Source organism: Bactrocera dorsalis, chromosome 5, assembly GCF_023373825.1.
Source record: "Bactrocera dorsalis isolate Fly_Bdor chromosome 5, ASM2337382v1, whole genome shotgun sequence".
Classification (NCBI taxonomy): domain Eukaryota; kingdom Metazoa; phylum Arthropoda; class Insecta; order Diptera; family Tephritidae; genus Bactrocera; species Bactrocera dorsalis.
The window spans coordinates 32,727,495-32,753,070 of record NC_064307.1 but is presented as its reverse complement, the minus strand read 5'-3'; the positions used below and the strand labels follow the sequence as shown (position 1 = coordinate 32,753,070).

Here is a 25,576-nt window from a genome sequence, read left to right as displayed (position 1 = left end):
TGAGCGGCAAAAATGCTTCGACAGTATATTCAAACGGAGACAAAAGTGAATAGATCTTTATGGAAGTGATTTTCGATGACTTCTTAATATTTGTTTTTGTTCTCTAATTCCGAAATATAAAAAAGCAGCTTTCGTTTACTGTTTCTGATAAGACTGAAAAACGAAAACAGAAATGTCTGCCGTAATGAAATAAATATAAAATACCACATCTCTTGTTCCACACGTGACTATTGAGAATTATTATAGTTACTTGTAGTATATAAAAGAGCATTTCGTCTATCTTGGAACCAGCGAGACATCGAAAAACCTTTCCTCTTGAAAATAAATGCTAATTTGGAAAGAGAAGTTAAAGAGTTCTCAGAAAGGTGGCTCTTGAAGTGTTCTTCAGAACTCCTGAATGTTGGTAATACACAGCGAACAGGGATTTCTGATTCGTACTGATCTTTATTATTGAAGAGAAAAACTGCCGAACTATTCTAGAATTGGCAAAATATGTCGGCGCCAAATAGCTTTTAACGATTATTATTTAATATTGATTGGAGCAAAAAGAATTAAATCTTTAATTTTGTTTTTATGATTGTTTTTAATTAAAATTTATATATTTTATTTATTTTATACTTATGATTGTAATACTTTACTTTATTTTATTTAATTTTTTTTTTCATTTACTTCATTCAACATTTGTTTGCTAGTCAAATATTCTATTTAACCTCAATTATGAATTAAGCTGCCATAATAATTACATAACTCATTCAGTAAACACCATTAATCACCGGTTAATTAAAAGTTGTGCTCTGCTCGCCCATACGGCTGTGTGGCAATATGCACCTATATACATATGTATATGTATAAGAATTTGTAGCAATTATGACTAGCCGCACATGTGTGAGTGTGTCATTATTATGAACGTTACGGTACTTCGTTGCAAAAGCGAACTTTATTAAAATCCACGAAATTAATCCAATTTTAATTAAGTGGACATTATTAGGGAGCGCCAGAGACTAACGGTGCATAAAGAATGTTGCAACAAAAACAAACAATTATTAATAACAACAAAGGCATGATGCTACGGGGATTCCACAGCATATGCATACATATATTTTAAGCTCATAGCAATAAATGGCAACACAAAATTTGAATATGGTGCTCTCTGGATCGAAAAATGTTCAGTTTCTATGACAGCTATATGCTTTAGTGATCCGATATCGGTGGTTACGACAATTGAGCAGCTTTAAGAAAAAAGGTAGTGTGCAAAATTTCATACCGATGTCCCAAAAACTGAAAGACTAGTTCGCATATATACAGACTGACGGACAGACTAGATCGACTCCTCCTGGGTTTCCGACATTTATTTTTGGGCTTTACGAACTTCTTGGAAAACTTAATATCCTCAAGCGGTTAGGTGGGTTTGAAAAATTTAAAAAAGTGTTACTAAATTATACACCAACTGTAGAATAATGTTCTAAATTTTCAAGTTGATCCGAGTAATAGTTTCGGAGATACAGCCTTGAGAACTTGGGCGCTCGAGGCTAGCTAGGCTAAGTGCGTAAAACCCACTTTAACTGACTTTAATGAACCCTTCTCGGGGAAAACGAATTACTCCATACTTGTATCTCAAATAGTGGTCGAGGAAGTTTGATGTGAGCCTCTTAATATGTTCCGAAGCGAGATTCTGTAAAATATGTATACATTTTTTTGAGTTGGCAATGTGAGTATTAAACATTCCAGGGTCTAAAAAATGTCTTATGGGCTACAAACTAGTAGTAGAAAAGGTTATGTGATGCTTGACAGTTGTTGAAACCAAGCAGCGGAGGAAGGCTCCTACTGGCAATACGAAGTAATGGTTGAAGAACTAGATAAAATAAGATGGATAGACGAGGATTGCACTGCCACCTTAGGCCTATTGTGTCCTTTCCTAAATCACAACGACTCTCCTAGCCCCACCATATTGATAAAGTTTAAGGTGCTAGAGAGACAATGTGTTCGCTATTTAGAAACATGGATTCTAGGGCCTTTATCCTGTATCTGCAAACTTTTATGTAATAAATTAGCAGGTGTTCTGGTGTTTCAAGTTCTCTGCAGCAAAACCAGCAATTTGCACAAGAAGCTAAGCCCATGTTATACAAGTGCTTCTTCAGCTTGTAGTGGTCAGTGCAGAAAGCGACAAGTAGCCTGAATTGGCCCTTAGGGAAGTTGATTACCTATCCCTCTAACGTTGTAACCACCCATTAGCAACTTGGTATGGCACATGCCTTGGCGTTGTTGCCAATACCTCTCTCTGCCTACTTCTTTTTTCTTGCGGAGCAGCTTCCTTATGGTATGAGCACCCACGCGAAGAAGTGTTCTGGTCCCACCACGTTAGTGGATGCTACGGAACGGGCGAGCTCATTAGCCAGTTCATTCCCGGCTATACCTTTGCGACCGGGCACCTAGGTAAGGTGCACTTGATTATGTTCCGCTAGCCGTTCCCTACATTCCTGTACCAGTAGCGATTTGCTTCCATAAGCAGAGATTGATTTAAGTGCCTCTTAACATCGCTCAGTATGGCTATACGTTGGTTGCGTGGAATGTTTATCACTATGCACAGACTTATGGCAAAGACTTCTGCTTGAAAAATGCTCGGAAAACTTCCCATAGGTATAAAGGACTAGCTTTAAACGTTAATTAGAATTATCGAAATAAGTGCAGTAGGTATTTTGCTGGAGTTGAAAAAAATTGGTTGAACCCACGCAAACTAGAGGACGTCATTGTTTAAAATGGAAAAATATTCAACAAAACAAAATCAAATTTACTTTAGAAATCAATACGAAGCTTTACATAAGAGTCCCTGTAAGGCATATAGCTATATTGGTGTACGTATACTAAATATAGGCAGGTTCCATAGTAGACCCGTACATACTCATATAGTTACATAAACGCGCACAAAATGACAAGCTTTCACGTGCTTGCCATAGCCGACAGGCACCACCGAGTATAACTAGAAGTGAAGTGGATCAGCAACTAGCAAACTGAATGGGGAACTTTAAAAATGAATGAAAGCTAAAGTTGGAGCTGTCACAGCAGGATGCCGCACACCGGCCGTCGTGTGATAACCAACACGCGGGCAGCACTGATAGCCGGAAAAGTGCAGCGAGAAAAGGTTGGAAATAAAAGGCAGAAGAACCGAACATGTCGACCAAGCGACACATATGCGGCTACGCTTACATACAAACACACATACGAGATATATATGCGACGTAGACAACTTTTGTTTGCACGCCGCAAAAGTGCCGGTGAGGTGACAGTCGAGCGTTGAGCTGGCAAAGCTGGCGAAACAAAAACGGAAAAGCAATTTAGGTAACAGTGAAATGCACTTTGCCTAAACCAACGTCGCAGCGGCAGCAGCAGCAGTGGCGACGGCATTTTGCTGGCAAGCGATCAAGCATGCGAAATTGAGCAACAACAAAAACATCAAAAATAAACAGCCAAACCATTTAGATTTATTGAAGCATACACTCAGGCGCACACAAGGCAGTATGTAAATGCCACACAATCTCAATTGAATTTCGACATGTTGCAGCAACCACACACACCAATCGAAGTTACGCTGGCAGCTGCGGATCGAAAGTGCGTAGAGCCGCAACAGCAACAACAACAAACGCCAGTTTGCACTTCACTCGGCCACTCAACAAACGGCGCGCATTCCGACATTTCACACATCAATTGTTAGCCAATTGTAGACGCCCACACCAGAAATATGTTGGCAGCCAATTCACACTAACACACGTACACACACAAGATAATACTCACCGCTGCAACAGCTTGGCGCTGCGCTCGTCCATCGACGGGTATTGACGGCCTTTCGATTTGCCCAAACATTTATTGCGCTTCTCGCTGAGTGCCTGACAGAAGAATCCCTTCTTCGCATCGAAGCGCAAATGATTCGAATAGTCGAGCGTCGGTTGTATTTTGAGGAAGCGCTGCAAATCGTTCATCACATCCACCGGGTTGAGTCGTAGCTGTTCGCCATCGATGATATGCAGTTGTTGGGCGGGATAGTAGGCCAGCCAATGCTCCAGGTGCTGTGCGTATTTGCCGGGATTCAGGCAGCGATTACGTAAATCCTTTAGAGCTTTCGGCGCCGAATCGCTGGCTGTGATTACCTGTGAATAGTGGAGAACAATATTTTAGTGTGTACAGTTATGAGCGCTTAATGGGATTTTTGTTTGTAAACTGCAATTTAATTTAATTAAATGGAAAGCAGAAATTTATTAAATAATTATAATGGAATTGATTCTTAAATTAAAGGTTAGCAAGGAATTCGGGCTTGTTTCTCTCGCTTTTTCTCTGAATACTCGTTAATCATCCCAGCCATGGAAGGTTCTTGAGCTATGTAAGCAAGATTTTATAATTCTATGGAGTTTGGAGTTTGTATTGATTGTTAAGGCCAATTTATAGTCCCCAAATGGTCTATTATCGAAATTTTGAAAAACGACAGGGGTTTCGGTCTCTTCGACTAAATAACTCGAACACTAAATTTGGACTAAAGCACGCATTGAACAAAATATTGCTGCCGTAACTGGAAAGACTTGGCGTCTTACGTCGAGATCATAAATTGAAAGTGTACAAAATATGTTTGTGCAAGAACTGAAGCCCCTCGACCTTCCCAAACGACATAGCTTCACTCTATAGGCTCTGGAAGAGTTCCAAAAAGATCCAACGTTTTTCAGCCACATTTAGTTCAGCGACGAGGCTCATTTCTTGTTCCATTTGGGACGAAGAGCAACCTGAAGAGATTCAATTTCATCCAAAACAAACAAAAAAAACAACGGTTTGGCGCGGTTTGTGAGTCGGTGGAATCATCGGTTCTTATTTCTCTAAAAATGATACCGGTGAGAACGTAACCGTCAATGACGACCGTCATGGCTCCATTATAACCGACCATTTGATAGCAGAAATTGAAACTCGTGGTCTCGGCGACATCTAGTTTCAGCAAGACGGCGCTAATTCCCACACATCGCATTAATCAATGGATTTATTGAGAAAGCATTTTGGTGAGCAGATGATAATCTCATGTTTTGAGCCGGACGATGGGCCACCAAGATCGTGTGGTATCACACCGTTAGACTTTTTACTTTGGGGATATGTAAAGACTAAAGTCTATATGGACAATGCCGCTTCGATTCAAGCCTTGAAGCAAAACACCACGCGTATGATTCGCCAGTTACCAGTCGAAATGTTTGAACGAGGACTCAAAGGATGGACCATCTCAGACAACAATTGAAATAGAAAATCTTCAGACTTAAATGCCAAAAAATGTTCTTTCGAATGGTAACAAACAATCTCCATTAAAATTGAAGTTTCCGTGTTTTTTCTTTAAAAAAAAGTAGGGAGACTATAAATGGATCACCTCTTAGAAAGAAATATACAAGTTATTTATTATCCAGTTCTATAATTGAGTATGTAAATAGTTTTTTTATTGATATTTTGATACAAATTGAGAGCTACTAAGCTTAGCTTGAGAATCATCTTCTTGAAAAAGTCCTCAACGGCCAACGGTGTACAAGGAATTTGTTCTATTCGAAACAAAAAAAAACCTTGCCAGGTGTAAGGTACATTTGTTGTGAACGAGCTTAATTATTTTTTCCGATTGGTTGGCATGACATCTGTCAAACATATTCAATAACCAAAATCATTCAACAAACAACATCACATTTTTTACGGAGGCATATGACGATCATGCGCTATCAGAAACAACATGCAAAAGATGGTTGCAGCGTGCAGAAGTAATAATTTTGATGTGAGAAATGAAGAACGTGGAAGACCACCAAAAAAATTCCGAAGACGCCGAACTGCAAGCAATTATAGGATGAAGATGACACTTGGAGTCAAAAGTAAGTAGCAGTCATATTAAACGTTGCACAACAGGCAATTTCAGACCGTTTTAAAGTTATGGGAAAAATATAAAAGTGTGAAAAATGGGTGTCAGATGAACTGAATGAAAGACAAATGGAAAACCGAAAAAAGATTTGTGAATTTTGCTTTAAAGATATGAAGGAAACTCAGTTTTGCATCAAACTGTCACTGGCGTTGTAAATGGATCAATATTAAGAATTCTAAATGGAGAAAATCATGGGTTAATCTGGGACAACCATCAACATCGACTGCAAAAACAAATTGAATTGGTAAGAAGGCAATGTGGTTAGTGAGAACAAAAGGGTGTGGAATACAAATTATGAGCTTCTAAAACCTGGTGAAGCTGTTAATATTAAACACTACAGCCAACAAATGATAAATTTGAACTATGCATTGAACGAAAAATGACCAGAATGGGTTAGAAGACACGCCAAAGTAATTTTGTACACGACAATGTTCCTACACACAAAGCTAAATCGGTTCAGGATATAATCAAAGTGTTTGAGTATTACCACACCCGCCGTATTCAATAGACTTGGCTCCATCTGATTACTACGAGGTATGACAATTAAGTAATGAGACTGATTCCATAAAAACCATATATTTGAAAATTATTCTACAACTCTGCCATCCCCTTCAAAGTAGTCCCCTTGGGCGGCTTTACAGCGATTCCAGCGCGTTTTCTATGCTTCGTAACATTTCTGGAACGCTTCGACTGTGATGTCCGCGAGTACCCTCGTCACGGCCACCTGGATGTCCGTAATAGACTCAAAATGGGTTCCTTTGACCACCGATTTTGTTTTAGGAAACAAAAAAAAAGTCACAGGGTGACATGTCGGGCGAATAAGGCGGCTGTTGCAACACGGCGGTCCCTTTAGAGGCCAAATACTGGGATACGCTGAGGGCGGTGTGGCACGGCGCGTTGTCGTGATGAAGGATCCAGTTACGAGCGATGTCTGGGCGCACCCTGTTGGCTCGTTTTCGCCATCTTTCGAGTACTTGGCAATAGTAGACCTGAATCACAGTTTTCCCCGGTGGAACGAATTCTTTGTGGACGATTCCACAGCTATCAAAAAAGGCAATAATCATCGTTTTCACCTTCGAATTGCTCATGCGAGCTTTTTTCGGGCGGGGGGCGCACGGAGACAACGATTGAGCTTTCGGGCGTACGTTTCCGAAGCTGTTTCGCCCAATCTGGCGCAAAATTTTATCGCGACGCATTGCTCTTGATTTCGTTTTTCCACTTTCGTGACGAGCACTACAAACACACGTCTTCTCGGAAAAAGAGAAAGGGAACAAGGTTTACCACAAGCGCGGCAATAAAATCAGTATCATTACTTAATTGTCAAACCTCGTATTTGTTTTCATCGATGGGGCGCGCGTGGGCTGAGCAGTATTTCGATTCCTACGCAGAATCCACTTTGAATATTTTTCTTTACTTTCCCAAAATTAGTATTTAATTTTCACAAACAAAATATGAGACAATACTTTTTTCGGAGTGTAACTTTTTGACAGATGTTACCCAATAATATTGCGGCAGTCGGCAACCCTAATTTCGCAATCTGGTAACTAACAAATTGATAGTAAAGTCTGTCATTTTTGATGGTATGCAAGCTCAGAACGCTTTGATATACGAGCTTTATTTGTTTTGTTTACAGTAACTTAAAATATTCATCTCGATCAAAAAATTTAATTAAGTCGCGAAAATTTTCGCGTGATTATTTTTAACAACATTCGACGTGGATTAACTCAGCAACAGTGCAGAGTACAATATGTAACGGTTAGCTTTCCGAAAAGATTTGATACTCACCAAATGCACTCTAGTGGAATGACAACCCTCTTTAAGAAAATATGATTTTACCTGGCGCTTCTAACCGCCCGACACAGATATTTGGTAGCAACAAAAAGTATATGTGAGTGTCTTCCAATTTATACTGACCATGTACAAATTGCCAATACCAGCAGTCAGACCGCGCTAACCGGTGCCACAGTGCCAGATGTATGAGAGCAAACCACTAATTGACGTTAATTAAAATCAAAAATCAGAAAACGAATATTTCCATGTTGTAAACCACACACACACAACCATAACTATAATTATGTATGCACATATATTAGCCTTTAATATATATTTACAGCTATGCACACTCACATATAGCCACAATTGTAAAATTTGCAAGTTGTAAGTTGTTGCAAGCAATGAACTTAATAAATAGCAGCCACTTAATTTTGCCTGCAACACACACACCAACATTCATGCGACTGAGTGTTGTTGTAACTGCAAATGTGTGTATATAAATTAGAAGTGAACAAAATTGTAGTTTACATGGTCATTACCACAATTCCGATTAAATTGAAATATTTGCAACATTTTGCTTAGCTCGTAATCAGATATTCAGCTTTTACTGATTGCGGTTCTGCGGTCAGCATTGGTCATGGAGATGGCACTGGCTGATTACACACAGCGGCGATATAATAACGATTGTGATAACCAGCTTACATACGTACGAGTATATTTACGGTGGATAGATGTATCAACAATTATCTATTGTCCATATAAGTAATTATTTTGTAATCAATAACTGCAACTACATTTTTGGTTATATCGATTTTTGAGGAGCAAATGCTTTGATTATTGTTAAATAAGCCAATAAACCAAAATTGCATACGAAAGCCTCTGAAAAGTTCAAAGGATTTTTGATGTCAAAGGCAATTCGAATAAAAACGTTAATAGTGTCAAAGAACATTTTGATTTTAGTGTTGTAATTCATGAAGATAATCATACTAGATTTTATTCGCTGGCAGACTGAAAGACCACTGCTGATGGATTTCACCAAAGTGCGGCATCTTTTCGTTGGAAGGTATGCATTTACTCCGATTGAAGAACTGCTACACAGCTCAAGAGCTTAGCCTGTGAAACTGTGAGTGGGAGGTCCATTGAATTGCTGGCTCTTAGCAAGGCTCATATCGCCACAATGATAGGAATCCTAACTAGACCTAACTGAACAATTTGTCAAAGATGCAATGAGGAAAATATGAAGAACACATCTTCTTCCCGTTATAGCTTTTGCTATCTCGGTCGCCATACTATCTACGAATCCGGCGAAGTGCGTTGAATAGATATGAGCGGACTCAATAAATATATGTTTAGCTCTAGGTGTTTTATGCATCGGTCGTTTTGATTCATATCTGGAGTTCTGGGTATCGCAACGGACAAGCGTCTCTAGTTGTTCACATATGATTATTCATGATTGAAGAATAAATTAAAAATTCTAAAATTATGAACAAAGTCTTACTATTTTCTGCTCACAGTATAGGGACTAGGAACTGTATTTTGCATTTTCTTATTTTCTCCAAAGAAAAGGAGGGGTTCTTTCTCCTCTTCTATGGATCCTAGTCGTTAACGACCTTCTCAAAAAGCTAGAGGATCTTGGCTGTCAGGTGATTGCCTATGCAGAACGATGTAGCACTTATGGTGAAAGGAAAGTTTCTAAGCACCGTGTATGAGTTGCCGCAGGGATATCTTGTAACAAAATGGGCAGTCGAAAGTGGACTCGCCATCAATCCAAATAAGACAGAAATGGTTTGATATAATAGAAGATACAAGAACCCTGAGGTGCCGTTGTCGCTATTGGGAGATATTCGCTTGCAACCGGCGGATACAGTGAAGTATTTAGGGCTCATCCTGGATAAGAAGCTTTCATGGAAGCCGAATATCGATACTGTATACTGCTGTAGAGGAGCTATTGGCAAGAGGTGGGGCCTCTCACCGAAGGTGGTACTCTGTCTCTTTGACACCATAGTCAAGCCCATAATGTTCTATGGAGTCTTCATGTGGTGGAGGGCTTTACGGAAGACCACACTTGCAAAGAAACTTGAGAGCGTTCAACGAGCTGCGCTCATCAGCATGTGCGGTGCATTAAGGTTCACCCCAACCATAATGCAATCCTGAACATAACGCCGGTGGATATTGCCGGAAGGTGTATGGCCGCAAAGGTGGCTATTAGGCTCAGGGAGTCTGGGTTCCTAAAGGAGCGTGTATCTGAACACTCAGATATCCTCACAAGCTTTGACTGCATATCGGATCATCTGGATCATGGAGACGCCATATCGAACTCCGGTGGGTCCTTCTCTGCACATGTACCGACGAGGGAGGTTTGGCAGGGAAGAAGCCGTTGGAGGAGAGAGGCAGTAAGCTTCTTTACGGATGGGTCAAAGCTTGGGGGAAGGTTGTCGGGAGCTCTCCATAAAATCCAGCTTCAGACTTCCCGACTAGTGCAGTGTTTTCCAGGCTGAGGTTGCAGCCATCAAGGTAGCAGCAGATATGCTGCTCAAAAGAGTGTCTACCTTCAGAGAAGTGACCATTCACTCAGATAGCAGAGCGGCGATACTAGCCTTGAACTCATTCACAGTGCGTTCAGGGTTGGTCGAAGAGTGTCTGGCGTCACTGTCTCTGGCGGCGAGAGCTTTTATTATAAGACTTGTATGGGTGCTGGGCCACAGCGGAATCGCAGATAACTGCAAAGCTGATGAGCTAGCAATGAAAGGCACTCTAGAATCGCTATCGTTAGAATGGGAACGGGTAGGTGCTCCTGCATCCTCTTGTGTTCTACTACTGGATAGCTGGGCCTCGCGGCTGCTCGGTCAGCGATGGGCCAACATTGGTACCTGCGCGGTCGCAAAAGCCTTTTGGCCCAACATAGATCGCAGGAGATCTAGTGATCTCTTTGCCCTCAGTAAGGCTAGCCTCTCATTAATGATGGGGCTCTTGACGGGCCACTGCCCTATTGGCATACATGCTGTAAGACTGGGAATCTTACCGGACGCCGCATGCAGAAGCTGCTTGGAATAAGATGCAGTAGAACCTAGCCAGCACTTCCTTTTTGACTGCCCTGCTTTTGGGAGATCAAAACTTAGGCACTTGGGGGCACATACCTTCAGACATCCCACCGATCTGGCGGGCATAGAAATTAAGCGCCTCTGCAGATTCGTATTGGATACTAAACAGTTTGCCGATCTCTAAGTCCGAACACGTTAGTTCGATTTTCAATGGCTTCACAAAGGACTACTTCTATTAGTCCATGTGCGATCTCTGATCAGCCATCTAACCTAACCTATTTTCTCCAAAAAAAGATACTCTCTGATTTTCTTTAAAGTACCTTATAGATTGAACGACATTTTCGGGGAAAAGTCAACCATAGACAATGAGGTCTACTTGTTCATTATCTGTGGCTTGAATAGTTATAGTTCGATTGTGATAATAACGAGAATCGAGATGGCATACCTTTAAGGTATTATCTGTACAAAGTGGTATCGCGATGGATTCAATAGTGTTTTATTTCTATGCTGGTAAGTGAAAGACTCATTTGAATTTTAAAATTGAGGTTTATGACCGTTTTCACAAGGTAACATAAGAAAGTTATGCACAAATTTGATGGAAATAGATTGAATGGTTCCCTTCCTTATCATCTTGGGTGTAAAATTTTATTTTCAAATAGTTCAAAAGAAAACTATTACACTCTCTTTGTGATAGTATAATAATGAAAAATAAAACAATAAAATGATTTGTTTTAATGGTTAAAGAACTTCAGCTTTAAACGTCTGCAATAAATATTACTAAAGCAGCAACACTTTCAAAGAAAAGGTAAGTCACACCTTCAAACACATTTTTCGCATATTTTTGAACCTACATACATGTAGTACATATATATAATACATACATATATAAATTTAAATAAACTTCCAAGAAATGAAAGAATGTGCCACTATATTTGTAATTGGCAGTAAATGCTGGAACATTTAGCTACTGAATTTCCAAGGAAACTGTAAGAAGATAAGTGTTAAATGGTCGAATGCACCGAAAAGTATGCAACGAATTTTTTATTGAATTTGAATTTCCAATTTGTAAGCGCATTTAAACGCACACCATACACACACACTCACACACATACGCATACAAACAGATGTTATTATGTGTGGCCAGAAATTGAGTTGATTAGGATTACTTCGATGCCACAAATGCGCTTGCAACAACAGCAACAAATCAAGAAAATATGGCAAGCAGCAACGAGGTCGTAAGAAATGACTGGAATGAGTGAGTGGGTGAGTGTGTGGTGACCGGAAAGAAAAGCGGCAAGAACGATTAGAGTATAGATGTGGAGAGCTTGGCGGATGGCGAAGGGAAGTCCATTGCTTGTATTGTGGTTGGAAATTGAAAAACTTTCAGACAATAAAGCCGAAAATTGTGCAACACGTTGCATGAAAAGGGAAAAAACACATAAAATGTGCTTTGGCGTGCAGAAACAGCAGGTGACACCCACACACACGCACATGCATACCTATGCATGTGGTCTTTCGAAGCTTTGCACGCAGTCGTGTGTGGTATGTCGGCAAGAATGTGTAAATTTGTACAAGGTGTGAATCGAGCAAGTCCATGTAATGGCGCCCCACTGACTGCGCACGCAAACACATCAGTCATTCTTGCTCAACTGCGTAATTCTCACTCTGCCATGCCTGTTGGAAAATATTTTGCGATTCTTGTTTTTTTTTTTTCTTGTATAACTTTGATACGGATCATTGAAAGCAGGGGAGTTGAAGATCTCTACCGGAATATTAAGTACAAATAGAGTATAAACGGATCGTGGCAGTGCCCACTGTGGAAAAAGACTGACAGCATTTATTAACTAGCGTAATTCCCCTAAGCAGCCTAAGACCGTTCCACTCCTTCAAGGGTTGTTTGAAGCAATGAACCTTAGAGGAGCACACAGGTCTTGAAGCACTAGCAACACAGGTCTAACCAAAAAGTTACTTTGGGGTAGTGTTGGGGGTAGCCAAACTTCTACCTCCAGGCAAGGGGAACTTAGCAGTATAGTGGGGGTCATCAGAGGGCACCTTCCCTCGAAATGCCACGTTCAGAAGCTGGGAAAAAGTGAATTCGGCGGAATGCAGAGCATGCGCGGAGGACATTGGAATATTATCTTTGCGAATACCCAACCTTAAGTCGGATGAGACGGGATATATTCTACGGCTCCCAACGTACCCACTTAAAGAGACATTAAGCAGTTGGGGCGGGAAGAAAATGAGCCAGGATCATAAAAGGCCTAATGAAGACTTAAGTGCGGCGGCCAATGGTCTAAGAATCTTGTGCCTACAGGTGATGGCATAGGCGAGGGTAGACTGCTGAAGTTTCTAGAAGACATTGAAAAGTTTTCCGTACTGTTTCGAGGTGAAAGTTCTAAAGTAAGAAAAATTCTAATCACTAAACATGTGGTACCCTAGAGTCATTAGCGGTAGAACGGGAGCGGATCGGTGCTCCCTTATCCTTTTGCGGTTTACTATTAAATAGCTGGGTTTCGCGGAAGCTTGATCAGCGCTGGCACACACTCAGTACAGGCGCTGTCGCAAAAGTCTTTTGACCCAAGATCGATGGCAAAAGATCAGATGATCTCTTTGCCCTCAGTAAGGTTAGCAACACCTAGTAGTGGGGGGCCATTGCCCTATTGGCGTTCACGCAGTAAGTCTGGGAATCGTACCGGACGCTGTCTGCCGAAGCTGTATAGAAAAAGACGAGGTGGAAACAACTCAACACTTCCTTCTTGACTGTCCCGCGTTTGGGCGGTCAAGACTTAATGCATATCTCCTTCGGACATCCCACCGAGCTGGCGGGAGCGGAAATTAAACGCCTTTGAAAGTTTGCATTGAAACTAAGTGTTTTGCAAATCTATAGTTCGAACACAGGAGTTCTTCTTTTTTATGGCAACACAAAGGATTACACATAGCAGTCTATGTGCAATCTTTCTGATCAGCCAGCAACCTACTTCAGAAAGCTTCCACTGTCAGGTCAGCACACTCTGGTTAATTATTGTATTCTTCAGATACAATTCAGACAAACTAATAGTCACTCTCAGTGGAGTCTGATTCTCGATTCTAACAGGGATCTCACTTGGACAGCATAGAATGCCGGTCCATTGTGGTACCTAAAACATCTATGTAATAGATCATAAGACACTTACACTGACAACGCGCTTTGAGTCTATTACACACTTGTGGAAATGGCGAATGAAAGCTTGGACTATGTCTTCTGGTTCTTGAAAAAACTGGAAAATAGAGGAGAAAGTACCTGAATGTTTCCACCTCATCCTCCTTCGTACAACTTTGGTTACTAGCGCCCTTCGAGCTTTCACCCTTACCACATGAATGTCTATTTGAATCACTGGATGAATGGCATTCTCGAAGTCAACGGCACACTGATGGCAGAACAAGAGCACGAGTGGGCTCGTAAAAATATTGATTATCTCGCAATTCCATTTTGTGCATATTGTAGCAGACTAAACACCGACTTTTTCACTTGACTCAACGGTGACCCACTACCACCTTTTTGCAAGCCAGGGAAAACCCACTCATCTAAGATTAACACATCGGATCTTTGACGAAAATGCAGAAAAGGTAGAACTTGGTAGCACACCACTGAAAAGTCGTAAGTCTAATCGATACCCAGCTTAGCATTGCCACATTATTTTAGTTTCTTTTGTGAAAACCTTTTCAATACATGTTGTGTTCACCCCTATAAAAATTTCCAAATCGGCACTATGACTAGGAAACTTTTTGTGGGAGTACATAATGACTAATTGCGGTAACATTGTGGTAAAATTCATAATTTCTTTCCAAACATCTTCATGATAATAGAACCAAGTAGAAATATCGTAGCGAACCTGAGCCCCAGTGACTTACTGCTAGTCTCCTTTCTTGCGAGGCATCGGTGGGTGAGCGCATTCACTCAGGCATTAAACTGATTTGTGGTTTTATTTGCGTCTTACTGCATGTCATCTGCATTTACTTTACACAGTAGATCGGCACTCGGAAATATGTGAAAAGCGTATGCAAACAATGGTGGCAACAAAAACAACAACAATAATAAAATTGCTACACTTAACAAATAGGATTTGAAATGTGGCAACACAGGATCTAACACGTTGCAAGAGCTGACTGATAAATGTGGTTATATAAATGTGCATGTATGTGTGTGGGTGAGTGTATGAGGACAGAGCAAATCGCATAACAATTTACTTGAAATGCACATAATTCGGTCATCTGTCGGAAAACCAGTTTGGAGAGATAATCCGACCTTGAGTGCCAACAGCGGTTTTTGTCCATACAACATGCTTTTGAAAGCGTGTGTGTGTGTGTGTGACTAAGTTGTGGCGACATGTGGACACTTTTAGTTAGAGCGGATGTCAGGAATAAAGCACTAAAGTATTTATCTGGATACATATGAAAACATGTTTAAACACTTATACAGGGTGCCACAAATCTTTATCGGAGTAGATGCCGCTTAAACAGTTATATCATCCGAGGCTGCTGTTTTCTTTTCATTGGGGGCAGTTTTTTACGTGACGGGTGCCAAACCAAGCACCCAACGCTGGGGACGGATGGTTCCCTTCTCACTTTAACTCGTTTTCAAACAGATGTTCTTTGGATACTTGTTCAAAGGATACTTGGTCTAAGACCGGAAGTCGTGCGCTTACCTCAAATCACACAGTAAAAAGATTGAATTGTCAGAAGCAATAACTCACAAATTCCTAAGAAATGGATGATCTTCCAGTAGTAGATCCCACAATCTGCGCCAACTACCGTGGATTAAGTCTCCTCAACCTCGCAAATAAGGTTCTATCGAGCATATTGTGTGAAAGATTAAAGTTCACCGTCAACAAACTGATTGGATTTAGCAGTGCAGCTTTAGGTCTGAAAAATCAACAAATGACCAGATCTTCACCATGCGCAAAAACTTGAAAATGACCAGTGAAAAGAGGATCCACATACGAGTACACCACCTGTTCGTCGATTTCAAAGCTGCTTTTGACAGCATGAAAAGGAGCTGCCTTTATGTCTGAATTTGGTATCCCCGCAAAATTAATACGGCTGTGTAAACTAACATTGAAGCAATACCCAAAGCTCCATCAGGATCGGGAAGAGCCTCTCCGAGCCGTTCGATACCAAAGGAGATTTCAGACAAGGCGAACTTTCATGCGACTTCTTCAATCTACTATTGGAGAAAATAATTCGAGCTCCAGTGAGTTGACTGAACTCTTTCACTCACTTCTTCTCTTATGACTGACTGGAACTGAATTGAATTTAAAACTATTTTAATAGTAGTTCAAAAATCTTTTTTCACCAAATCACCCACAATTTTTTCACTCATGCCTGGTATATTAAATACACCAATAGTTGTAAGAATTTAATTTTCTTCAAGGCTACCAAAGCAACGGTAAATCGTAATTCGGACCTACATAAATTCTGCATTCAATCGAATCCTTGAGAACATGCATACACCTGTATTCAGACAGCTGCAGACCACAAGTTGCACATTATCATTTACTCCATCATCATTCGCATCCGTGCAATAATTCAGGTGGCATGCGGTTTGAGTCCACTTCAAGCCTTCATACTGACGTTGGCAGGCAATCGATAGCACATACGTCTTTCGCTCCAGTCGCCTTTTCAGTCCAGTATATTCGGCAGAACCGCAAGCAGCAATAGCAGCCTGATGGAGTCGACAATGGCATTGTGGTAAGAAAATAGGATTTTGGGAGTATATATGTGGCTTATAATTTTCCTGAGTCTTGCAAACACGCTTGACTTCGTGTCGACTATGACTTATGTACATAGCTTAGCGAGTGTATGGAAACAACTCGAGCGGGAAATCTGCTGCCTTATATGTTTATTTATATTGTATAAATTTTGTATACACCATACATATATGTATGTATGGGCATATGGTATGTTCATGTAGAATAATAGCCAAATAACTTGAGAAACTTAATTGAATGATAAATCATTCGAAGCAAGTGTTTAATTAAAGATGAGAGATCAAGCGCCAAGGAGTCATTTGTGTTTCTGGCTTGAAACTCCCAGAAATTGTTAAATGCTCAGAAATTTGAAACCTTTTCAGCTACGACTTATGTGGTCAACATCTAAAAACGGGTGAAAATGTTGATGGAAAGAGCACAGGTTTGGGAAATATGTAGGCGCTGACGATGAACAGGGTTTAACCGTAGCCGAGAACAGTCATCTAGATAATGCAATAGCATGACGACATTTCATCCCCGAAGCGCAGGCAACCCTTATGATTTTGCGCTTGGTTTGATCAAAAACCAAAACGTGAGCTTAAGCACCTCGACAATGCGGAACGATGGCAGAGTGAAACGATGCTACATTCAACATACTACTGAGAGACAGCACTATATAGTGGTACACTGACGGCTCGAAAACACTGCATACCAAACTATCCATACCAATGCGACGTTTATAGAACATCTTTCAAGCAGAAGCCTTTGGTATAAGTCAGGATGCAGAACTCAATCTCAACCGCAATTATCGCAACCAGCGTATCGCTTTACTTACCGAGAGGCAAGCGGCACTAAAGACTATCTCGTCGTATGAGGAATCTAATCTGGGTGCCGGGGCATAAAGAGGTAGCTGGCAATGAGCTAGTCGACGAAGTGGACTGCTCTGCGGCAGCGTCCAGGATGATGTGGCCAGAACCATGGATTGCAGTGAGGTCCCACACTTTAAAGGAGCTGCTCCGCACGAAGGAGAGAGTGGGGAGAGGACCTTGCAGAGTTTAAGGAAATGATGAATCTCATCCTAAACAAAGTCCGTCTTCTTGTGGCGATCCATACAAGACACTGCAGGCTCAGGAAGCACTTGTCCAACATGGGCATAGTCTCTTGCGCAAACTGCCGGTTCTGTAACCAAATGTGATATACTCTGAAGAGTCCGCTAAGCAATTATATGCACAGAATTAGTATCAACAAATCATGCGACCAACTGTGTCATCTTTTAAGGTATAATGTTGTCCCAGAACTTGGGTGAGATATGCCGGAGCCTTATACGACCCGAAAATTCTTATTGGTTACTAGCCTTTTGATTGTGCTTATGAGAAAATACTACTTCTATAATTTTAAGGAGTTAAACCACACTATCTTTACATGATACCACATTATTTTTGTATTCATAGTCTAGAAAAACACAATAATTTTCATATAAAAGGTAGAATAAAAGTTATAAAGAGCCGAAGCGAGCGAATCAGAAAAAGTCATAATATACAAAATTTTCTTCGAAAACTCACCTGATAGAAGCTGTAGTTGTTGGCGATCGCGTCACCATGCGCCCGCTGATGTTGATACCACGAATAGGCGCGTTTCGCTGGCGAGATGAGAATCGATACGATCTTTGCATGCGGCAGGAGAGCGTGTGCACGTTTTGGTACCGCTTCACCATCGAAATAGGTCGCACTTTTCTCAAACATATAACGCGTTGGGGTTGCCACGGTGGTGTTGCTATTTGAGTCGGACGGGAAGAAGTCCATGTACCAGTCGAGGCCACGATAATAGTTATTGCCATTGAAGAATTGTATTTCTTCGAATGTGTCGGGGCTGGGTATATTACTAGTGATGCTTGAGTGCATAGAGAGGAATGTGTAGAGTGCAGTTGTACCCGTTTTCTGTGGACCAATCACTAGAAATTTGGGCAATGAATCACAGCTTTTCTTTTTCGACCAGATTTTCTTATGGCGTGGATCGTCACACGGATTACCCCAAACGGGATCCACTTCTTCGGGATGTAGGCGAAAGTACATTTCCGCTAGTTGTATGGGCGGCGCTGAGCTGAGTTTCAGGTTAGTCCAGCATTGCAGGAACTTGATTACCGATTGGAACGTATATAAAGCCAGCCGATCCGAGCCATAGTTCGACATATGTGTCATGAAAATATTTATCGGATTATAGACTATAGTTTGGAAGAGTTCACCACCCTGTATCGATTCGTCAAGCTTGTCACGTCCGCCCGGATAGCGATCGATGTACATGGTGTGCGTGAAGAGACCACATGTCTGCCGTGGCAGCACCATTATATCGCGGTGTATGAAGCCACGCCGTAAGCGTGCGGGTCGCAAATGCGGGTACTCTTCCGTGGACGTGACTTTCACATTCCAAATATTCTTCCACGCTATATACAGTATTTCATGCGCCGGATATACGCCCGAATGATGCGGCGATATAGAGTAGCCGGAGTCAGTGGGTATGTTGTGCTCCTTGGCAAAGGCGTAATTCAGTTGCATCTCTGACATAAGCAAAGTCAGATTGTCATAAAGGTGCGGCTGTTGGTGCTTCCACATGTGCGAGAACCAATTGAATTCCTGCACATTACGCAACAAATAGTCATCGCCCAAATTCTCTTCGCGCTCGCCGTGATGATAGAACTTGCCGGAGAAACCCAAGTTGAAGCGGAAACCCGGCACCATCGACGCAATAATACGCTGTGTGGCTATCAGTGCCTGCACATCGTCCGGACGCAGACGCGTACCGCGCTCACCCACGAAAATATCGTCGATATCCACTAATATCATACGCTCAAGACTTAAACTCAGCTGACCATGACTCAAGTACGAAAGCGCGTCCAGAAATAGCAAACGGTGGAGCCAGAAACGCAAACTACTGCCGAAGAACACGCGCTGAATGCCATCAAAATGGCCATGATCTTGCAGCACAGTGGTGAGGGGTAATTGCACTTGGCCACCGCTGTCCGATGGAAAATCCTGCGTATTGCGCTGCGCCCATTCAACCGGTTCGTAGGTGGTGTGGTTGTGTTGGAAGACGGCCCAGTCATCGCCGGGTAAAGCGCCCCACGCCGTCTCACCGGCACGCGTCAGACGCAACACTGGCGAGGCGGGATTGAGGCTGGCGTCACGCAGGCGCAAATTCGTATGTATGTAGAGCGGAAAACCGCGCAGCTGCGCCGCCACCAAAGTCTCCTCGCTCGGGCTGACAAAACCAACTATGCCGACAGAGTATTCACGACAGTATTTATCCAGTAGCTCACGATTCCATTTGTCCATATTCAAGTATTTATCGAGATTTTCGAAAACGATCACGCCGTAGCGGCCCTTGTCGAGATTCGTTAACACAGGAAGACTTTTGCCGGCCACTTCGATTTTGTACCTGTAAAAATAAGAATAGAGAGTTAAAGTACGGCGCTCAACAAAATCAGTGATAATATTACTATAACTACTTCATAGAAGGAAGAATGTTAAGAAAGTTGTTTTGTATGGTTTTCAATGAAGCAGTACTTCTTTCGGAGTTGGTCAGTTTGGTTTGCTATTTCACAATGAAGAGAATAATTTCGTAAATCGTACACCCTAATTACCAAAAGAATGGCTGTGATCTCGAAACGTCATGCGTGCTTCCTCCAACATTCAGTCGACGTAATCGCCCAGCAAAGTCGGTAGTTCGAGAAACCATGGAACAGTTTCGCACCACGTTTACACTGGTTGATGATGCGCATCCTGAGAGCACCGTTTAGTGCGCACCTAAGATGATATTGTGTCAGTTTACCAGAGTATCGAAGAAGACCCGAATGAATCCATACCCCATCGATCAGCCATCAAGCGCGTTGTACGTTCGGTGAATGGGCACAAAGCGAGATAGCTGCCGATACCGATTTTCACAAGAAAGGTTAGGTAGGCTATATTGGCTGGTTGTCACTTCATAGAAAGGCCTGCAGGTCCTTTGTAATACCGGATGGCGGACCCTTAATAATACAAACTAAAGTTTAAGTCACGTAAGACGTGAACGATTGTTGCAAAATTTATTAGATACTTAATATCTAGTTCTAATGTTAGGTAGTCTAAAAATTCTTTTCGTATTTCTAATCAAACTTCAACTTATTTGTTTTTATATTTATAATGAGCTTTAATGAACCAAATATGTACCATTTTTCGCTAGAGGCATTATTCCACCAGTGTAAAACTTTTCTGGTTTCTCGGTAAAAAAAACTGCGATAAGTAACTTTCACAGGCTTCTCTTGAAGCCAACTTTACCACATGAGGGGAGTTCCGCATTGAAACAAATAGTAGTCCGATGGTGCAAGGTCTGGGCTCTCCCAGTTTTGTAGTCCCGATGGAAGACGAAGTCCTTTCTGCTGATCAGTTCTGGCCGTTTTTTTCGATTGTTTGCTTCAATTTCCTCAGTTATTGACAGTAAAATTTAGAATCAATCGTTCGACCAGGCATAACCTTCCGAGGCATCAATCCTAGCTTTGCGACCATTTGTTGAGCTTCACCTCGCTTGGGCCATGATCTTTTTCGCACATTTTTGTCGTTTTTGATTCCCTTCTCGTCTCCTGTTACCATTCGCTTCAGAAGTGGTTCGATTTCACTTCGTTTCAGCAAAGAATCGCAGATGTTAAGTTCCGTGGCGATGTCATGGCTGCTTATGTGACGGTCCTGGTCATAATTTCATCGACTTTTTTCAACGTTGGGACGACTAGAGCGATATGCATTTTTCAAATCAAAATTTCCAGAACGGTCGTTGTGGTCACTTGTTATAAAATAATGGCAATCCCGTATCTTTATAATAAAGCTGAATTCTTGGCCATAAAATTAATTTGGTTCAGGGTATCACAGTAGCAAGGGACACCCCATACTGTCGGCGTCTGCCTCAAAATTGGTCACGTTTTCGGATAACAGTCTGATGTACGACTGGGCAATCTCGCCCACTACCCCGATATAGATGTCTTTGTGACCTGGCCCTCAGTAAAAGTTAAGTCGCTTTTTCCTGCCGACATTCTCCACCACTGTCCTATTTCCCCAAGGAACTTCTGGCCGATATGTGAAATGAGGTTATTGCCTTAATTGTTGCTTGACTGTGGGGGCTAGCTTCGCGGCTTTCCTAACAGGAAAGAACTTTGCCTGAAATATACTGCAGTGGTCCGGCAGCTTTATGCCTAACTCTAGACAGTACCATATATTGACGTACCTTCTACATCAAACATTTTAGAGCCATCCGTATATTTTATTTATAAGGTAGATTTTGAAAGTAATTTACAAGGTGCGTTCCAAAGAAAACAGAAAAAATTGTTTTTTTCCGCAAAATCAATTTATTTTATTCAAAATAGTCTCCTTCTGCTTCAATACAGTTTTTTGCACAGCCCAAAAGCATGTTGAACGAGTGTTTTAGCTCGTTGACCGGTATGGCCGCCAATATGCCGGTGCAAGCCTTTTGAAGAATGGCTTCTACGTCTGCATAACGCTTTCCTTCCATAGGCAAATGCATTTTTCCGAAAAGATTCGAAGTCGCACGGTGCCATATCATTTGAATACGGGGAATGGTTAATGATTAAAATGTGATTTTTGTTCAAATAATCGTCTTTCGAATGTTGGATTCTGAGCAATCTTTGGTCGTCAGTCAATTTGTGAAAATTTCTTCCGCCATTTAAGTACTACCCTACCAAATATACATGGATATTATAGACAAGTCGATCACATCCATAACTTTAAATAATATACGCACTAACCAAACATCGCACCAGCTCAAGTTGGAGTCTTTGACCGGCAATGTTTTCTATTACGTATTTACACAACGAAATGGCACAGGATATCTGCCAATGGCACAATAATACACACATCCGTACGCATGCACGCAAATTACATTTTAAATACAGTTTAGTATATGCTCCATTAGCTGCATTGCATACTTGCAGGCGTGCGGATGAACTATTTGCATGCTGATGTGCCTTATTTTCTAAGCTAGTATGTGTGTATCCTGCGGAAGTAGTGTTTTCAGCACGCCCGTAGCTGCAAAAACTATTTGTACCGCACACATATACACACACACTCACACACTTGTAATGCGAATAATTTAAACGGGCGACGCAGAATGCCTGGAATCGCATTAACTGCGCCCTAAACTATGCTATTGACCAGACAGCTACTCGCAATTCCATAAGCTACTACACAATTTCATTATGCTCGGTGAACCTTTTGGGCCTATGCCCTGCCGACTTGTGTGTGTGTGTGTGTGTGTCATTTATTGTCCAGCCGCTGCATGTGCGGGAAATCGCGGCATTGCCACTGGCAAAATGCGTTGCCACGCAGGTCATTGTGGTCATAGCGGGCATTGTAGCGGTAAATGCTGATGTTATACGGTGAATTTTGGTGCTGTTGTTGTTATCGATATTGTGTACGCGCTGTGTGGTATCCGCTGACATGCCGACATGTGCACTTTTGCATAGTTTTAGGCGGGCAAAGCCTGCGAAAGCGCATTAAATGCCTGCTTGCACATGCAAATGACGTGTGTGTGTGTGTGAGAAAATTATAGTTTTTATGCATCATATTTTAATAAACCTGTTTGGCACTTAATTACAATCCTATCAGCACATTGAAAGCATACATTGAGGCGTGCATAACCCAAATGCTATAAATGCTTGTGTGTATCTGAATGTATATCGTTCGCTTTTTGCGGAGGTAAAAAGCCTCCAATATGCTAATAATATGCTTATTCGCCAACACAGCACTGCTCATGTCATTAAGCGCCTGAAAGCAGGCTTTAATTTTCTGCCCTTAAGCCGCAATACATGCTGCGGTGTAAATTTTTATACCTCCGTTAGAGTGTGTGTGTGTGTGTGCACGTTCGAGCGCGTGAAAAACGATTTGTAACATGTGCCGCCGCAATGCACCACTCCTGTTTGTCTATTTTCCCATGTCCACATTGTCAACGTTGTATGTTTGCTTTCAGTTTTTTTTTTGTTTTTTTGGTTTTTGAAAAATATTTTTTCCCATTTTCTCGCGCAAACTCTGAAATGTAAACGCAACCCAATCTCAGGCCTCCCAGCATCAACGGAAAAAACTTCAATTAAAATACCGCAACATATGCCGGCAACAAAAAGCCTAACACACTATAAAAAGTAAATTAAGAATGGAAGCGCGGCAAAAAATGGCAAAAACAACCACAGATACACACATACATTCATACATGATGCGATGAACAAACCATGCGTGAAATAAATAAACAACACATATACATATACACTCACGGCAAGCGTACAACACTTGCTGAAATCGAAAATCATCAGCGCAGGAATTGAAAAAGTGGGTTGGCACAGCCTCGAAATGCTATGGAGCCGTTTTTTGGTATCACTGCTCGGCATTTATGCTTTCACAAACTTTTTATTTACCAAAAACTTCAAAAACTCTTACGTATTGAAAATTTGTAGCATACCTCTTGGCGCTGAAATAATTTAAGTTTTAGTTTCCCCGAATTTTCACTAAAATTCTTATCAAAATATGAATTTTCCATCTAGACTATTTCAAAGCTTTGATGATTTCTAAAATTCAGTTTAATGCGACTTGAAAATCGTGGCTTTTCTTAAAATGTAGTTTGTTAAATATTGATTTTTAGAAAAATTTATAAATATTTACAAATGAGATTTTTTCAAAGCTTTCACAATGCAACTGGAACTTTCACAGCGACTTTCACACATTGTAATATATTAATTTTCTTTTTCAATTCGGAAGAAAAATTAAAAATTAGTATAAAAAAATACTGGCGAAATGGTATGAGCTTTCATTATAAGTTAGGAGCTTTCATAATTTATTATTCAATTCAATTTGAAAAAAAAATTAACTGAAAAATTATTTTCCCAAAGATATGAGCTTTTCCTATAAGGTTTTTTAAAAAATATATGAAGTTTCCACTGTAAGGACTCGATTTTTTTTTTTTTTTCAATTCGAAAAATATTTGCGTAATTATTGAAGCTTTCACTATTAGTGGGAGCTTTCATATATAGATATACTATATGCATATATATTTTTTCAATTTAAAAATTTATTTAAAGCTATACAAAAAAAATAATTGAAATGATATGAGCTTTCACTATAAGGTCAAGGCTTTCATAAATTATTATTTTTTATTTGAAAAAAGATTTAAGACTTAGTACAAACACATTATTTTCGCAACGATACGAGCTTTCACAATAAGGTAAGAGGGTAGATACAAAAAATATTTGCGGAATGATATAAGCTTTCACTATAGGTAGGAGCTTTCACAATTTTTTTTTCAATTCAAAAAAGTTTAATACTTTATAAAAAAAAATTCATCGAAATGATATGAGCTTTCACTTTAATCTAAAAGCTTTTATAAGTCATACTTTTTTTTAATTTTTTAAAATGATATGAGCTTTCACTAAACAAGTATATAGGGGCTTTCGTAGCAATTTTCACTCATTATAAAATTTATTGATTTTTATTGCATTATAGAAAATTAAAGAGCACAAAAACGGATTTTGAATCAACTATTTTTAGATCAAACTTTATTTTCGATTGAAATAATTCAAAAATGAGTTTGAGTAGAACACACTAAGCTTCTTCACGTCTTGGGAACTACGTCACTGTCGGCAGTTAAGGACTTTGTTTGGTATATACGGAGCCAGCATAAATTCCACCAGTAATCTAAGCCTGAAGATCAATCGCATAATAACTCTTGCTACTTTGGAATCAGTAGGCAAGTGAGAAGCAGATGTCCCCCTCGGCGAACAAAAAGTTCGCTATATATATAAGCCACTGATTATTCCCATTTTATTATACTCGTACGGCGCAGAAACATGGACGATGACAAACCGAGAAGAAAAATCACCGAGTGAGAGATGTACTATATATCGCAGAAAGTGGAACCAGGAACTGTATGAGCTCTACGGCGACATGGATATGCATAGTTAAGCGCATAAAAACTCGACGGATGTGCTGGTTAGGTCAAGTCATTCGCATGAAAGATGATACTCCAGCGAAAAGCTCCATCGACTCGAGACCCATGGGTGAACAACAGAAGCAAGATCACCCACGCACCAAATA

The 25,576-nt window shown here is 40.8% G+C and overlaps 1 protein-coding gene across 1 annotated transcript in view; it reads right to left on the bottom strand.

Annotated features, from left to right (window-relative positions):
* Positions 1-25,576, bottom strand: part of LOC105234012 (bifunctional heparan sulfate N-deacetylase/N-sulfotransferase) — a 246,450-nt gene that overhangs the window by 2,963 nt on the left and 217,911 nt on the right. The window contains exons 6-7 of the mRNA XM_049458147.1: positions 18,023-19,892; positions 3,790-4,142 (exon numbers count right to left, since the gene is read on the bottom strand). Coding sequence (XP_049314104.1) covers positions 3,790-4,142; positions 18,023-19,892 — 2,223 coding nt within the window. The remainder of the gene's footprint in view (positions 1-3,789; positions 4,143-18,022; positions 19,893-25,576) is intronic.